A 17,541-nucleotide genomic window follows, 5' to 3' on the forward strand; every position below is an offset into this window, starting at 1 on the left:
GGTGGTGCAGGCTCGAATGGCCTGCTCCTGCACCTATTTCCTATGTTTCTTCATATGACAACTCCTTCATCTCACGAATCAACCTCGTGAACCTTCTCTGAACTGCCTCCAATGAAAGTATATCCTTCCTTAAATAAGGAGAGCAAAACTGTATTCAGTAATCTAGCTGTGGTCTTTCCAATGCCCAGTACAGTTGGAGCAGGACTTCCCTACTTTTATACTCTATTCCCTTTGCAATAAAGGCCAACATTCCATTTGCCAAATAAATCGAATAAAATGCTCAGTTCAGTAATAGCGATGGGATTGTCGTAAAAATCCATCTGTTTCACTAACCTACTTTAGGGAAGGATAGTTGCCACCCTTGCCCGGTCTGGCCACATGCAGTTGACTCTTAACTGCCCTCAGAGATGTTGTATTCAAGAAGCTGGGTTCTCGAGGGCAATTAGGGATGAGCAATAAATGCTGGCCTTGCTGGCAATGTCCACATCCAATGAATAAAAACAAATAGTCCTGTTGCAGAAAGTGGAGTGAAGCAGGAGCCAAAAATATAACTAAGGTCTCCAATTCTGAAGTATGTCTGCTTACTTACTGGACAACACCAAAACCCCAAAATGTTTCAAGTGGGACGCTGGGTCTGACAGTCCTGTATTGTGTAACATTAGCTAAACAAAGTAGATATGAATAAATGTTGGTGGAATGTCAGAAGAAAACGCCAACAGATTCATCTGGGCTTAGCTTCCAGCATTCCCAGTCGAAAGAAAATAGTGAAGAAGGCTAGCTAAGACTGATGGGGAAGCTAATGGCCCAGAATTTCCGACGTCCTGGGTCCGTACGAAGTTTCTACGGACCCGGGAAGGCATCGGAAAAGCCGTTTTTCAGCGTGCATTGCGCATGCGCTGAAAACCAGCTTTTCCGATCTGTCAAGCTGGAGCTTGACAAATGATCCGCAGATCTGGAGTGAGGACATTTGCACGTGGAAGTTTGGGCTATTTACCCATATCTTGAACGGCAAATGTCCTCAAAACACTTGCGCCTAAAAAAAGCAGGGGCATAGCCTACTTTTACAGGCGTGTTTAAAAACAGAAAAAACATTATTAAAAATAAAAATTGTTAAAACCCTGCTCACTCAGATAATGTTATTTTAAACCCTAACCCTAACTTTTTTTTAAAATCAGGAATTTTAAAAACGTGTAACATTTTTCATTTTGATTAGTTTATTGTATGAGGTGTTTTTTAAATGTTTTATGTAGTGTTTGTGGGTTTTCTCATTCATAGTAATAGGAGATTCGTACCTTACGAATCTCCCATTACTATGAATGAGAAAATACTTACCTGTGATTGGGTGTCCAAGCCCACGTGACTCCTGCGGACATCCCGACACGCACGCGCTGCGCGTCACGGAGAGAGGAGGCCTGTGGATCGGGAATTCCAGCGGGCGCAGCAGCTTCAGGTAAGTGCGCATTTTATTTCTATTTTTTCTTGATTTGTCCGTGGGAAGCCCTCCTTGAAATTTCTGCCACAATGTTACTTATCAAAGGCTATATTGATCATAATTAATAAGTATCTGGTGCAGCCTTCCGCAGCTGCATATCGCATGGGGAAGATAATTTTGTTTGATGCACAACAGCTTTAAGTAACTATTTTACCCCAGGGTAGAGCTGGAGTTAGTGAAAATGATCAGGAAGATTTTCAAGTAGTGAGAGATGTGAATAACAGATGAATTTTCTGTCTGCATGCATAGATGTATGCCTGTATTACACTCCTCACAAATGCCATTTGATACTTGTGAACATAGTATATAGTACAGTGGACATGTGAGATTTTGAAATCGATCCATTATGGCTGCCTGTAACCATTTTGCAACTTGATTCACTGTGACCTTTTTTTGGCTGCTGCCAACAATTTTCCTAAGTCACATATTCGAAAAAATGTTCCTGAAAATTGCTTTCCCATTTCATCATGGTTGGAGAAAAAAAGGAGGGGAACATTGGGGCCTCTTAAAAAATGTACCTGTACTTAAGCAACTCTTTGGGAAAAAAAATGTTTAACAAACTTTTCTTATTTAAGGAAGGAAAAGGGCCCTGCCTCATTTTCACAATGACACTGTCACATTTAAGTGATTTCAGTGTGATTTACATCATGTTATTGATTTAAACCACAAAAAATTAGAAAACACTTTTCAGATCCCTTTAGAACATGTAGGCCAGCAACCATATTATAGCAATTTCTTTTGATATCCTGTCTCATATATTTCCATTATTATACCAACTTTGTCAATAGAAAGCTTCAAAATAGAATAGTAATAAGTAATATTGATCACAATAGTGCAAAATGTAGTTGGGACGCTCCAGAAATTAATTTAAATGGTGCGCCTTTGAATGTTAAATGTTAAAATTGCTTTTTCAATGCTTTATATTATTTCCAATAGTGAAATTGCTATATTTTATACACATTTTAAATATATAGCATGGAAAATACACAACTGCATGTTTAGCACAAGAATAGTGTATGTAAACACAATGGGCCCAAGTTTTGAGCCGTGCCTAGAATGGCGCAGCCCCGACCTGGACGCCCGTTTTTCGCGCCACAAAGTGCGCCTAAAAAAAACTTAGATTCTCCGGCTCCCTACTGCTCCTCTTGAATCAGGCACGGCGCAGCACAAGCTGTAGGGGGCAGAGCTAGGTCCCTGTGCTGAAAACAGTGCCGGGACCTCTGCACATGCGCGCTATAATGGTCGCGCATGTGCAGTAGCTCCAGGCGCCCAAAACTCTGTGGGAGGGGCCCGAAGCACGCAGCCCTAGCTCTGGCCGAATGGCCTCACTGGGGCTGCATGCATAAGGCTGCCTCCCATGCCCAGCTCCTGCTTCCTCCCGACCCGACTCGACTCCCGCTTCCCTGACACCCCCCCCCCCCACCCCCCCCCGGACCGGACTGGAACCGACCCGCGCTGCCGACCCCCCCCCCCCCCCCACCCGACCTGACCTCCCTTTCCGACCTGAACCGACCTCCCTCCGCCCCCCCCGACCCCAACCCGCGCTCCGGACCCCGGAACCGACCAGACCCAACGCCACCTACCTGTAAATCTGGTGCTGGGGACGGGCCCTGCCCAAAGTCTTGGGCCCGGCCGGTTCAGCCTCCCCTTCCTTCCCCCCCCCCCCTCTTCTCCTTCCTTCCCCCCCCCCTTCTCCTTCCCCCCCCCTCCCCTCCCCCCTTCTTCTCCTTCCTTCCCCCCCCTCTTCTCCTTCCTTCCCCCCCCTCTTCTCCTTCCTTCCCCCCCCTCTTCTCCTTCCTTCCCCCCCCCTCTTCTCCTTCCTTCCCCCCCCCTCTTCGCCTTCCTTCCCCCCCCTCTTCTCCTTCCTTCCCCCCCCTCTTCTCCTTCCTTCCCCCCCCTCTTCTCCTTCCTTCCCCCCCCTCTTCTCCTTCCTTCCCCCCCCTCTTCTCCTTCCTTCCCCCCCCTCTTCTCCTTCCTTCCCCCCCCTCTTCTCCTTCCTTCCCCCCCCTCTTCTCCTTCCTTCCCCCCCCTCTTCTCCTTCCTTCCCCCCCCTCTTCTCCTTCCTTCCCCCCCCTCTTCTCCTTCCTTCCCCCCCTCTTCTCCTTCCTTCCCCCCCCTCTTCTCCTTCCTTTCCCCCCCCTCTTCTCCTTCCTTCCCCCCCTCTTCTCCTTCCTTCCCCCCCCTCTTCTCCTTCCTTCCCCCCCCTCTTCTCCTTCCTTCCCCCCCTCTTCTCCTTCCTTCCCCCCCCTCTTCTCCTTCCTTCCCCCCCCTCTTCTCCTTCCTTCCCCCCCCTCTTCTCCTTCCTTCCCCCCCCTCTTCTCCTTCCTTCCCCCCCTCTTCTCCTTCCTTCCCCCCCCTCTTCTCCTTCCTTCCCCCCCTCTTCTCCTTCCTTCCCCCCCTCTTCTCCTTCCTTCCCCCCCCTCTTCTCCTTCCTTCCCCCCCCTCTTCTCCTTCCTTCCCCCCCCTCTTCTCCTTCCTTCCTCCCCCCCTCTTCTCCTTCCTTCCTCCCCCCCTCTTCTCCTTCCTTCCTCCCCCCCTCTTCTCCTTCCTTCCTCCCCCCCTCTTCTCCTTCCTTCCTCCCCCCCTCTTCTCCTTCCTTCCTCCCCCCCTCTTCTCCTTCCTTCCTCCCCCCCTCTTCTCCTTCCTCCCCCCCTCTTCTCCTTCCTCCCCCCCTCTTCTCCTTCCCCCCCCCCTCTTCTTCCTCCCCCCCTCTTCTCCTTCCTCCCCCCTCTTCTCCTTCCTCCCCCCCTCTTCTCCTTCCTCCCCCCCTCTTCTCCTTCCTCCCCCCCTCTTCTCCTTCCTCCCCCCCTCTTCTCCTTCCTCCCCCCCTCTTCTCCTTCCTCCCCCCCTCTTCTCCTTCCTCCCCCCCCTCTTCTCCTTCCTCCCCACCTCTTCTCCTTCCTCCCCCCCTCTTCTCCTTCCTCCCCCCCTCTTCTCCTTCCTCCCCCCTCTTCTCCTTCCTCCCCCCCTCTTCTCCTTCCTCCCCCCTCTTCTCCTTCCTCCCCCCCTCTTCTCCTTCCTCCCCCCCTCTTCTCCTTCCTCCCCCCCTCTTCTCCTTCCTCCCCCCCTCTTCTCCTTCCTCCCCCCCTCTTCTCCTTCCTTCCCCCCCCCGCCTCCTTCCTTCCCCCCCCGCCTCCTTCCTTCCCCCCACCCCTCTTCTCCTTCCTTCCCCCCCCCCGCCTCTTCTCCTTCCTTCCCCCCCCCCCGCCTCTTCTCCTTCCTTCCCCCCCCCCGGCCTCTTCTCCTTCCTTCCCCCCCCCGGCCTCTTCTCCTTCCTTCCCCCCCCCCGCCTCTTCTCCTTCCTTCCCCCCCCCCGCCTCTTCTCCTTCCTTCCCCCCCCGCCTCTTCTCCTTCCTTCCCCCCCCCCGCCTCTTCTCCTTCCTTCCCCCCCCCCGCCTCTTCTCCTTCCTTCCCCCCCCCCGCCTCTTCTCCTTCCTTCCCCCCCCCCGCCTCTTCTCCTTCCTTCCCCCCCCCCGCCTCTTCTCCTTCCTTCCCCCCCCCCGCCTCTTCTCCTTCCTTCCCCCCCCCCGCCTCTTCTCCTTCCTTCCCCCCCCCGCCTCTTCTCCTTCCTTCCCCCCCCCCGCCTCTTCTCCTTCCTTCCCCCCCCCGCCTCTTCTCCTTCCTTCCCCCCCCCGCCTCTTCTCCTTCCTTCCCCCCCCCCGCCTCTTCTCCTTCCTTCCCCCCCCCCCCGCCTCTTCTCCTTCCTTCCCCCCCCCCGCCTCTTCTCCTTCCTTTCCTCCCCCCCGCCTCTTCTCCTTCCTTCTCCCCCCCCGCCTCTTCTCCTTCCTTTCTCCCCCCCCCGCCTCTTCTCCTTCCTTTCTCCCCCCCGCCTCTTCTCCTTCCTTTCTCCCCCCCGCCTCTTCTCCTTCCTTTCTCCCTCCCCTTCTCCTTCCTTTCTTTCTCCCTCCCCCCCCTTCCTCCTTCCTTTCTTTCCTCCCTCCCCCCCTTCTCCTTCCTTTCTTTCTCCCTCCCCCCCCTTCTCCTTCCTTTCTTTCTCCCTCCCCCCCATGCTCCTTCCTTTCTTTCTCCCTCCCCCCCTTCTCCTTCCTTTCTTTCTCCCTCCCCCCCCTTCTCCTTCCTTTCTTTCTCCCTCCCCCCCCTTCTCCTTCCTTTCTTTCTCCCTCCCCCCCCTTCTCCTTCCTTTCTTTCTCCCTCCCCCCCTTCTCCTTCCTTTCTTTCTCCCTCCCCCCCCTTCTCCTTCCTTTCTTTCTCCCTCCCCCCTTCTCCCTTCCTTTCTTTCTCCCTCCCCCCCCTTCTCCTTCCTTTCTTTCTCCCTCCCCCCCTTCTCCTTCCTTTCTTTCTCCCTCCCCCCCCCTTCTCCTTCCTTTCTTTCTCCCTCCCCCCCTTCTCCTTCCTTTCTTTCTCCCTCCCCCACCTTCTCCTTCCTTTCTTTCTCCCTCCCCCACCTTCTCCTTCCTTTCTTTTCTCCTCTCCCCCACCTTCTCCTTCCTTTCTTTCTCCCCTCCCCCCACCTTCTCCTTCCTTTCTTTCTCCCTCCCCCCACCTTCTCCTTCCTTTCTTTCTCCCCCCACCTTCTCCTTCCTTTCTTTCTCCCTCCCCCCACCTTCTCCTTCCTTTCTTTCTCCCTCCCTCCCCCCCTCTCCTTCCTTTCTTTCTCCCCCCCTCCCTTTCTCCTTTTCTCCCCCCCCCCCTCCCCCCTGCTGTCAGAAACACAGTGAGAGACACACACAGACAGACAGACTGACAGAGACCACACCACTGTGGGCGGGGGGCATCCCAGCACGCTGTTGGAGGGCTCCCGGTGCTGCAGTCGGTAAGTAGAAAATTTTTTATTTATTGATTTAAAAAAAAACAATTATTTCTTCTTAATTTTTTTTGATTGATTTATTAATGTTTTTATCATTTTATTATTGATGATGGCTCTTTATTTGTAAAACTGATGTGTTTAATGTTTGTAAACCCCCCCCCCCATTCCCTACACCTGATTTGTAACCTATGCCTGATTTTCTAAAGTGTAGACAAGGTTTTTTCCAACGTACAAAAATCTTCACTTACTCCATTCTAAGTTAGTTTGAAGTAAGTTTTCACTGCCGAAACTTTGAAAACAGGCGTAAGTGGCTGGACACGCCCCCTTTTGAAAAAAAAATTCTGTTCCAAAGTGAAACTGTTCTAACTGACTAGAACTGGAGCAAACTAAATGCCGAGAATTTGAATTTCTAAGATACTTCGTTCTATACCAGTTGCTCCAAAAAATCAAGAGCAACTGAGGCCGAAACTTGGGCCCAAGGATACTGGCCCAGAAATCCCTGTTTCTTCTTCCCGCGGGTGTTCGACTAAAAGTAAGAGAAAAGATGCGCACTTACCTTTTGGTTGAATGCCCACCGGAGTTCCCGGACTCGAGGCCTCCTCTTCTTGGGACGTCTGCAGGAATCATATGGGCCTAGACACCAATCATGGTAAAGTATTTTCTCATTCATAGTAATAGGAGTTTTGTAAATCCGAAATGCCTATTACTATGAATGAGAAACACACCCAAACACTACATAAAACATTTTAAAAAAAACACCTCACATAAATACACTATAGAAATTAAAGTTAATAGAAATGTTTTTTAAAGAAAAAAGAAATTGCCGATTTTTAAAAAAAGTTTTAATTATGGTTAAAAATAAATGTAACGTAGTGGGTAGGGTTTTTAAAAATAATGTGTTTTAATTTAATTATATTTTTGTATGTTTTTAAAATCTTATGCCTATAAAAGCAGGCTATGTGTCTGCTTTTATCAGGCGCGAGAGTTTTGCGGACATTTGCTGGGCAAGATATGCATAAATCCCGCAATCTTGCCCAGGCAAATGTCCTCGCTCCTGAGATATGGAGGATCTGTCAAGCCAGAAACTTGATGGATCGGAAAAAACGATTTTTCAGCGCATTCGCATTGCGTGCTGAAAATCGGCTTTTCCGATGCCTTCCCAGGTCCGTAGAAACATCGTGCGGACCTGGGGAGCCGTGATTTCTGGGCCAGTGTTTACTTTAGGGATTTGAAACATTCAGCGACATTTAGGATATTTTCAACAAGACTTGAATCAAGTTTTGGAATCAAGTCTTGCTACTGTCTGATGGCTTTTATGTGATCTACATACCTGTATAATCAATCTCCTGTGGCAGTGCAGACAGAGAGTAACAACTAAGTGTCTGAATTATCAGGTCAGCAAGGGAAAGAGGTATTGCAGTGAAATCCTCTGCCCTTCCATCGGTAAGGATTAAAATCTTGGGGGAATGGGAGACAATCATTCGTTCCCCAGGCTCCAACTTTAAATTCATCAGGAAGTGTCATGGGAAGTCCCGTTTCCAGTTTCAGGCACAAATGTAAAGTAAGGCTGTATAATGGGTACGACTATTCTCGAGAGGTGACATTGACAAATTGCCACATTTCATTGGAAAATCAAAGAGAGCCGAGGACTAATTTTAAGAGAATTGCAAAATATTACAGAACTTTAAAGCTTTGCATTGATTGCCTGGGATGAGGACTGACAGATTGCTGTGCTGTCACCCAGTGGCATTCTTGTAGAACTACATACTGAATCTTGAGGCCATATTACAGTACTTCGGAGAGCCTTTGCCATGCATGGCACATGATAGCACTTTAAACATTGTAACCAGCTATCACAACATCATCTACAGATGTAACTAGTACTTTAAAAATAGATAGAGCCTGACATAGGAGTTTTTAATCCATTTTGAAATAGAACGTTGTGACCCACTTACGTATCTTAAAAAAAAATCCTGATTTTATAAAATTGTAAAGCTAGATCATGGTACTGCAGCATACTGGGTAAAAAATTTTTTTAGCATTGTCTGTCTTATATCAAAATTAGCATACAGCTCCTTTTAAAGATGCATTGTAATTAAAATTGAAAAGTAGAAATTTTTGCTTGCCAATTTTCTCCTTTTACTTTTCTGAAGACACTGCTTCATTCTGGAGTACAGTTCCACAAGTGCCGTTAAGAAAGAAAGACTTGGATTTATCTAGCGCCTTTCATGACCACCGGATGTCTCAAAGCGCTTTACAGCTAATGAAGTACTTTTTGAAATGTAGTCACTGTTGTAATATGGGATACGCAGCAGCCAATTTGTGCACAGCAAGCTCCAACAAACAGCAATGTGATAATGACCAGATAATCTGTTTTTGTTATGATTGTGGGATAAATATTGGCCAGGACACCGGGGATAAGTCCCCTGCTCTTCTTCGAAGTAGTGCCATGGGATCTTTTACGCCCACCTGAGAAAGCAGACGGGGCCTCAGTTTAACGTCTCAACTGAAAGAATGCACCTCCAACAGTGCAGCACTCCCTCTGCACTGCACTACACCGCATTAGCCCTTCAGGACCTCACCCAAGTGGCCATTATTCATGTATGGCCCTAAGCAATCACTTTTGGCAAGCTATTTAGCTGTGGAGGGCATGGCTACCAAACCGAAGCCTGTCATTTCCTAAAGGTACCGATTCAAAATGGGGAATAGTTTTACATGTGCCTCCAGTATGTCACCCATTCTTCATGTATGAAGCTAGACAATGATTCGCTTTTTGAATTAGGAGGATATCCTCGCCAAACCCAATCCAGTCTGATCCAATGTCAATCACACACACTTTTCAAAAAGAGTTAAATGACAGCGATCAGGAGAAAGGATGCTGGGCAATTTATTTTCGCCTCCCTAATCCAGTGACCGTGAAGCCAACTGGAGCAACCGACCATCACTCCACCCAAGATCAGCTAATTCAGCATATATCTGGGCCTTCGTAGTTCACCTGATTCAGTATCACACCATGCAATGCATTTACCCACTGAGCTGTTTGTGGAGTCTGATGTTTTAAACAAAAGGTGATGTGTAGAAATGATTAGCTTCTTCTATGAGACAAAGTATTTTAAGACTTTTGCTTTAATATGCATTTCTCGCCTACAAATGCAGGTAAATACTGCAGCACAGATCCCCTGGTATGAGAAGCTGGCAGAATTGCAAATGCCATGGGAATGGAACTCTAGTCCAGATGGACAGATAATAGCTCTGAAGAATCTAAATCTTAAAGTCAGAAGTGGACAGATGTTGGCTATTATAGGGAGTTCTGGTAAGAGTCATCCAAATTGGTGTTCTCTTTAAGGGATATATTTTCTAATTGCATACTCCTAGTGCATGTATTCATTTGTGAATGGAAAATTATTTTTTGGACATGTGCAATTTCATGATATGAGCTCAGAAGAGGCCAGAGGGGGAGGGCTGAGCCACTGATATATATATATATATATATATCTGAAATTCCTCTTTAAATGAGATGAAAACAGGCGAGTATCACTATTTCTGAGTTTGTAACAAGCTAATTATTAATCATATCACAGGGAAACCAACAACTTCTGAGAATGTGATTCTTGTTAACATGCCATTTATCAGAGAAAATTGAATTCTCTCTCTCTCTCTCTCTCTCTCTCTCTCTCTCTCAATTCAAATACTAATTTAGCACTCACTACAATTGCTCCCCCCACACCCTCCTCTCAGCGACTCCTCTTAACATGGATATGGAGCTACCTTTATGCATTTCATTAATGCATTTAGCCATTATGTGTTACTGAACCATACAGCCAAAGAAGGATGAACATTTATTGTCTGGTTTACTGAGTTAGGTGATTTCAGTTGATACAGTAACATGGCTGCTACAATTGGTCTATGCTTGGGGAGAGAAAACAAATCAACTGGGGTTCCTCCTCCTGATTCCTATCCAGCGACCACTGGTGGAAACTTTGGGCTGAATTTTCCGGGCTGGTGGTGGGAGAGATCGGTGGCAGGTTGGGTGGGAAGTTGTTATTTTGGATAGCGGGTTGGGAACCTGCTGTCATCTCATTCCCATGCGCCTTTCCCATGAGTACGTCTGTTATCGCGGAGCTGGATCGACAGGCAGCGGCGGGGGACCCAATTAAAATCATTATCCGGTAGTTTACAGGCACTTAAGAGCGTGTTTTAACTTACTTTTTAAATTTCCCTCCATGGCCATGGGATTCACGCAGCTCTGGAACCACGTCTGTCTACCTGAGGCGTGAGATCCAGGGCCATTGCTCCAGCTGATTACTTGACAGCATGGAAAACAGACCAAAATAAAAACCTGTTGATTACATCAGCTAACAGATTGATGGAAATTCTGTTCTACTTGAAAAGCTACTGGTAAATGTTAATTCAGAAATTCCTGAAGGGATGTGAATGCTGAAGGCTCCCATCCTACCCTAGAAGGTGAGGGAAATACATTTTGCACTGGCCATTATTGGCTGTTGCCTTCCAACTGAATAGTAAATGCAGTGAATTGATCTGCACTATTTATTTGTTTTTTAAATGACATACCATTTTTGTGTTGTTTCTGGTCAGGTTTTTCTCATAGTATACTGTGATTGTCCAGTTGCAGATTAAATCAAGTCATCAACCATAGCAATTTCATTCTCGTCATTTATTCCACTGGTTCAATTTGCTTTCAGTCCATGAATTTAACTAAAGTAATTTTTCAGTCTGATACTTTGGTGGTGGGGGGGGGGAATTTTTGCAGAGGTCCTCACTTGTCCGTTGTTAACTTCAATGGAAGAGCTGCAGAAATCCCAGAAACACATAAGCAGCACTTACACTGTTTGTCAGGGTTTCCGCAGTTCTTCCGCTGAACTTGCATAAGATTGTAAATCCAACCCTTTACAATTACATTTAAAATCTGCTTCATTTTATATATTACCTGTACACACACACCTTTTATTTGTACCAGTTACTGATACAAAAGTCTAGATTTGTGACCAAAGCACCAATAGCTTCCCAATTAACGTATTTTTAAAATTATATTCTTGATTTGTATATTTAGATGGTGTCATATTACTTAATGTTATTTAACTATTTCTTTGTCAGCCATAGAAACTTATTATTGTCGAGTAAAGATTCAACACCCATTTTGTTAGATTAAACATCAAATGTAATGTGGCCAGGATCCCTTTAAGGATTCCAGTTGAAAATGCGTCATGAATGACATCATTACACCCATTCCATCTAATTGGGCCGGGTAACGCACTGGATGGGCTCATTAAGCCCCATTAAGGTCAGTTCATTTTCAGCAGCGGGATGGGGACCCACCACTGACACCTCCCGCATCGGACCCGCCTAGGTAGGCAAAATTCCAGCTTTTGTGTCTGGATGAGAATATAATTGGGTTTAGGCTCTGATGCCCTCAATAGTTGAATAGACTGCCAATGTCTACAGTCTGGATTAACAAGTGGAAAAAATGGCCACTTGGTTGTGAAACTGGAGAGCTGTCAGTGCCTGAGAAATTCTACCTCAAGCTGAGTCACTGTCTTCAAGAAAAAAAAATGAACATTAGGTTACATCCTTCGTATAATGTTGGACACAGATTTTAAAAATACGCAGCCAATAATATGGAAAACTTAACTTTTATTGGATATGGCATTCTGAATACTGTTAGTCCTGTGAATTGGATTTCACCATGCAGAATTTCTAGTTTATATTAAAACACCCATCGAGAGCTCTCCAGTTAACAAGTGCACTTGCCAATTTGGAGCTAAGCCAGTGGTTTCAAACTTCAGCTAATGTTAATGCACTCCCAGTGACCCTCTGCAAACATTGTTACATTCCTAGTTATTCGCTGCAAATGCTGATGTACTACCAAGGTTCCCTGCCTTAACTTTCAATAAATTATAGCCTCTCAAATGAAAGCAATGCTATCATTGCAGAAAACCTCTCTTATTGGTATAGAGCAGGTCTTGGAAATAGGTCTTTAAAACATAATTTTATATTTGAAATATTTTTCTTAATATATGCATGAACAGGGTGTGGGAAGACATCTTTACTTGACATCATCACCTGCAGAGATGAAGGAGGGAAAGTAAAATCTGGCAAAATATTGATCGATGAAACGCCAGTCAACAGGCAGCTGGTTAAAAAATATATTGCACATGTGCGACAGGATGACCGATTATTACCCAACCTCACTGTAAGAGAAACATTGACATTTGTTGCAAAGTTGCGTCTTCCAAAAGCCTTCTCAGAAGAACAAAGAAACAAAAGGGTAAGAATCATAGAAGTTTACAGCTCATCAGGAGGCAAATGGTCCATCCTGTGATTGCCAACTCTTTGCTGCAGCAATCCAAACCTAATCCCACTGCTCTGCTCCATTCCCGTTGTTCTGTAACTTCCTTTGCCAGACATTATTTTCTTACCACACTCTCTCGCAATGGCTTACAGCATAAATACAGTGCCTGGTGTGGAACTGAGGGTTGTATAGACCATGAAGGTCTCCGGTTCAGTGCCAGGTCTGTGCTGTGTCAATTGATCTCCATCATGGACATGGAAGAAACATTATTCAGTGTCCCTGCCTTGGGAGGGGAAAACTATCAGCCAGGATTCCTGCTTCTGATTACTTTAGTACTGTGGAAAGGTACATATGCATGAATACCAGGTGACAACAAAATCAGTCGTGGATGTGATTCACACCAGAGTCAAATAGCCAGCCAACAGTTACTGTTTAAAGCTCACACATGATGAATGGTTACTTGGGTGAATTACCAGAGGAGTCACATCGGTAAGGCTGGGTGAGGACATCTGGTTTCCTTCCCAAAAGAGCATTGGTGAACCTGTGGAATTTTACAACAATCCGACAGCTTTGTGGTCACTCTTACCAGCTTTTTATCAGATTTAAAAAAAAAAATTCAAATTCTCAAACTGTCATGGTGGAATGTGAACTCGTGTTCTGTGGATTATTAGTCCAGTAACATAACCACTACACTACTGTACCCAGTTCTATATTTTTTTCAATGTTTATATTTGACTTAAACCAATTATAATCAATTAGCCTGCCCTATATGCAGGTATTTCTTTGTATTCAATGTGAGGGATGTTACTGCTGGAAAATTAAACATTTTCCCATTTCATATCTCCAAGTGTCCAGATTAAGCATTTTCAGGTTTGGTATAGTACAGATCAGATTGTGTCAATCCAAAGTGCCTTTGTTCCAAACCTAGTGAAGCATACTCTACTTCACCACTCTGACATTTTTAATTTCCTTCATCAGCCATTCTGATCACTCCTCAAATGAGGTCACCACTCTTGTGCCAGCTGGTACCAAATTTGGGGTAATTTTAAGCCACAGGACTGCCCATTTTACAAAGAACTGTTACAACCAGTTAAGAGACCAGTTTATCATCCCATCAGTCTGGGCTTGATTCCCAGAGGTTCTCATAATCTGTGAACATGGATTGCACAAAGTTCCAAATATATATATATTTTTTAAAAATCATAGAAAACTGCTTTTTTAAAATATAATAATTGTTTTGACTTTGATTAAATTAGGAACATACAGAAATTAACATAATAGGGCAACAGATATAATTTTAGACTTGCTTCTTGCTGTTTTTCAGATAGAGGATGTTATAGCAGAACTCCGACTAAGACAATGTGCTAACACTAGAGTTGGGAATTACTTTACCCGGGGAGTCTCTGGAGGTGAGAGACGACGGGTGAGCATTGGAGTGCAGCTTCTGTGGAATCCTGGTAAGCAGCCATTGATTATTTATCTCTCTGCTAATGGTGTGGTGTTCTCTTTAAATATGCTGAGTTATGCTTTTGCAGGCACCTGAGTCCATTTGCTATCACACCAAGCAGCCATTGTTTGCAAGTGAGCTTAGACAGTGAATGTTGGCATGCTGTTCACCCACATTGGGTAACAGTTATGTGGCTGACTAGGGAAGAAATAGCGGGACATCTAGATAGGAATAGTACAATCAAGCAGACGCAACATGGATTCATGAAGGGGAAATCATGTTTAACTAATTTACTGGAATTCTTTGAGGATATAACGAGCATGGTGGATGGATGTGGTGTATTTAGATTTCCAAAAGGCATTCGATAAGGTGCCACACAAGGTTACTGCAGAAGATAAAGGTACGCGGAGTCAGAGGAAATGTATTTGCATGTATAGAGAATTGGCTAGCTAACAGAAAGCAGAGAGTCGGGATAAATGGGTCCTTTTTCGGGTTGGAAATCGGTGGTTAGTGGTGTGCCACAGGGATCGGTGCTGGGACCACAACTGTTTACAATATACATAGATGACCTGGAAGAGGGGACAGAGTGTCGTGTAACAAAATTTGCAGATGACACAAAGATTAGTGGGAAAGCGGGTTGTGTAGAGGACACAGAGAGGCTGCAAAGAGATTTAGATAGGTTAAGCGAATGGGCTAAGGTTTGGCAGATGGAATACAATGTTGGAAAATGTGAGGTCATCCACCTTGGGGGGGGGGGGAAAAAAAAAACAGTAAAAGGGAATATTATTTGAATGGGGAGAAATTACAACATGCTGCGGTGCAGAGGGACCTGGGGGTCCTTTTGCATGAATCCCAAAAAGTTAGTTTGCAGGTGCAGCAGGTAATCAGGAAGGCGAATGGAATGTTGGCTTTCATTGCGAGAGGGATGGAGTACAAAAGCAGGGAGGTCGCACCTGGAGTACTGCGTGCAGTTTTGGTCACCTTTCTTAAGGAAGGATATACTAGCTTTGGAGTGGGTACAGAGACAATTCACTAGGCTGATTCCGGAGATGAGGGGGTTACCTTATGATGATAGATTGAGTAGACTGGGTCTTTACTCGTTGGAGTTCAGAAGGATGAGGGGTGATCTTATAGAAACATTTAAAATAATGAAAGGGATAGACAAGATAGAGGCAGAGAGGTTGTTTCCACTGGTCGGGGAGACTAGAACTAGGGGGCACAGCCTCAAAATACGGGGGAGCCAATTTAAAACCGAGTTGAGAAGGAATTTCTTCTCCCAGAGGGTTGTGAATCTGTGGAATTCTCTGCCCAAGGAAGCAGTTGAGGCTAGCTCATTGAATGTATTCAAATCACAGATAGATAGATTTTTAATCAATAAGGGAATTAAGGGTTACGGGGAGCGGGCGGGTAAGTGGAGCTGAGTCCACGGCCAGATCAGCCATGATCTTGTTGAATGGCGGAGCAGGCCCGAGGGGCTAGATGGCCTACTCCTGTTCCTAATTCTTATGTTATGTTCTTATTTTAACTTTTAAAATTAAGTGACACAGCTAACTTCATTCACAATCCTCTTTGCTTTCTCAGGTTTGGCCAACTTCTAATCTACTCTAAAAAGCCTGTCTTCTATTCCAAGACATCATCTCTTGTGGGCCAATCACTAGTGTGTCATAAAGTCATGCTGAAACTTAAGAATATCACATTCACAGAATTTCCACTGTAAACAGGGTGCATCCAATAAATGTGTTTTGGTAAAATGTCCCTCCCATAGATTAATGGTGACTCCCACTTACAAAAAACATACCTGTCTAGGTGTTTCATTATTCCTATTTTCGGTTTGCCTGCTAATACAATACTTATGCTAGTGTCACTGGTCTGTACTTTCCTGGGTCGACATGCCCTTGTTAAAAATTGATGTTTTGTGAGTTACTTTCCAACCCTCTGGCACGACTCCCTTTTCTAATGTTGCTGTAAAGAGCGTAAAAAGGACATGACTGATTTTATTAGCTACTTCTTTCACTCTTGTATGAAGCCTATCTGGGCTAGGTGCCGCCTTTTCCTTTAGCTTCCTAGCCTGACCTACAGTCTGTCCTTCAGCGGCTGCATTATCTGAATTAAAAAAAACATTTCCTTTGCAACTTCCTCTGTTTCCTCCCTCCCCCCCCCCCCCCCCACCCCCCTCCCCAAAAGAAGAATTCAACTTTAAAAAGGGGGGATTTCCCATGGTGTACTCTGAGTACAGAAAAGAAGAATTAATTTAGTATATTTAATATCCCTTGGTCACACGATGTAATGTAACATTTGGGATCTTACAATGTCAAACCGTTTCTTTTTTTTCACCAACTTCTGCAAATATATTTATAGAAATGCTTGACATTTCTTTTAATATTTCCTGGTGTTCTCATTTCATTTTCTATTTTAGCTTACCCAAGCAGTTTCTTAACCTCCTTTACTTTGCCTTTATGTTCATCTTGCTCCATTGTGCTAGCTGTAGCTTTAGAAGAAGCTATTTTCAGCCCTAATCCTCACATTACTTCCATTGTTGCATGCTTTAGTGTAAACGATAACATTTATATTTCACTTCTATTATTTTCTTCTTTTTAATTACTTGCCTGATGTGATATAAACAGAATTGATGTTCTGTGATATACCAATTATATCCCTCTCATGACACTGATCATTATTTACTCCTGAGTTCTCCAGTTATTAGGTCAGGACACTCATGGGATGTATACCATACCCCACAGCTATTCATCCTGCATGCTCTATATCTTCCACCTAAATTGATCAAATTTGATGAATGAAACATTAGCTTAACTAAAATTTATTTCAAAGAATTCGGACTCTGGGTAAAGTCAAAATAGAAAACCTTTTGAAGGGTTCAAATACCAGGGAACACAAACTTAAAAGTTAAAGGGCTGAAATTGCCCCTTTCTATAAGGCCTCTGGTTGCCTGAAAGTGGCGGCAACGGGTCGGTGCAGAATGGCCACCGAGTCGCCGTGGAGGGGCCGCCATTTTAAAAACTGCCTTTCCTTGGGTTTGGTGCGGTGTAGGGGACTGCTCCGTCCATTTTCCCATGCCAACCCTTTATTGAATGGCGGGGACCCCTTCCCAAAATTGCCCTTCTGGAGCGGCCCCACTGCCAGTCGGTGCCACTGGACAGCTTTTGTTGTTGGTACACTCTGTGGCATGGCGGCGCAGCCACCCTTAAAGGGGAGGTGGTACGGTCGGTCGACTGCCAGGTCGGGCTGACAATTATGGCTGCAGGTTCAGCCAGGCCGCCAACAGACAGCATGGCACCACCTCTTGGGTGCCAGGCCGCTGGCCTGACTGAAACGCTCCCTGGTAGCCCAGTGTTTGCCACTGAAGTGGCTGCAGTGTTTGCAGCAGCCCTCCCCTTTAACTGAAGGGGAGAGACGTTGTGACGCGTCAGCGTGATGCAGCATGTCTGCGTCGCACTGACATCAACATGGTGCTGAGGACTGGCTAGGGCGGCGGACCCGCTGCATGGGCAGTACTGTCCCGCAGC

General features: G+C 45.7%; 1 protein-coding gene across 1 annotated transcript in view; it reads left to right on the forward strand.

The window, feature by feature from the left end:
* The window catches only part of abcg8 (ATP-binding cassette, sub-family G (WHITE), member 8), a 71,790-nt gene that overhangs the window by 4,893 nt on the left and 49,356 nt on the right, over positions 1-17,541 (forward strand). The window contains exons 3-5 of the mRNA XM_070890963.1: positions 9,417-9,573; positions 12,308-12,546; positions 13,895-14,027. Of these exons, the coding sequence (XP_070747064.1) occupies positions 9,417-9,573; positions 12,308-12,546; positions 13,895-14,027 (529 nt within the window). The remainder of the gene's footprint in view (positions 1-9,416; positions 9,574-12,307; positions 12,547-13,894; positions 14,028-17,541) is intronic.

Source organism: Pristiophorus japonicus, chromosome 9 (assembly GCF_044704955.1).
Source record: "Pristiophorus japonicus isolate sPriJap1 chromosome 9, sPriJap1.hap1, whole genome shotgun sequence".
Taxonomy (NCBI): domain Eukaryota; kingdom Metazoa; phylum Chordata; class Chondrichthyes; family Pristiophoridae; genus Pristiophorus; species Pristiophorus japonicus.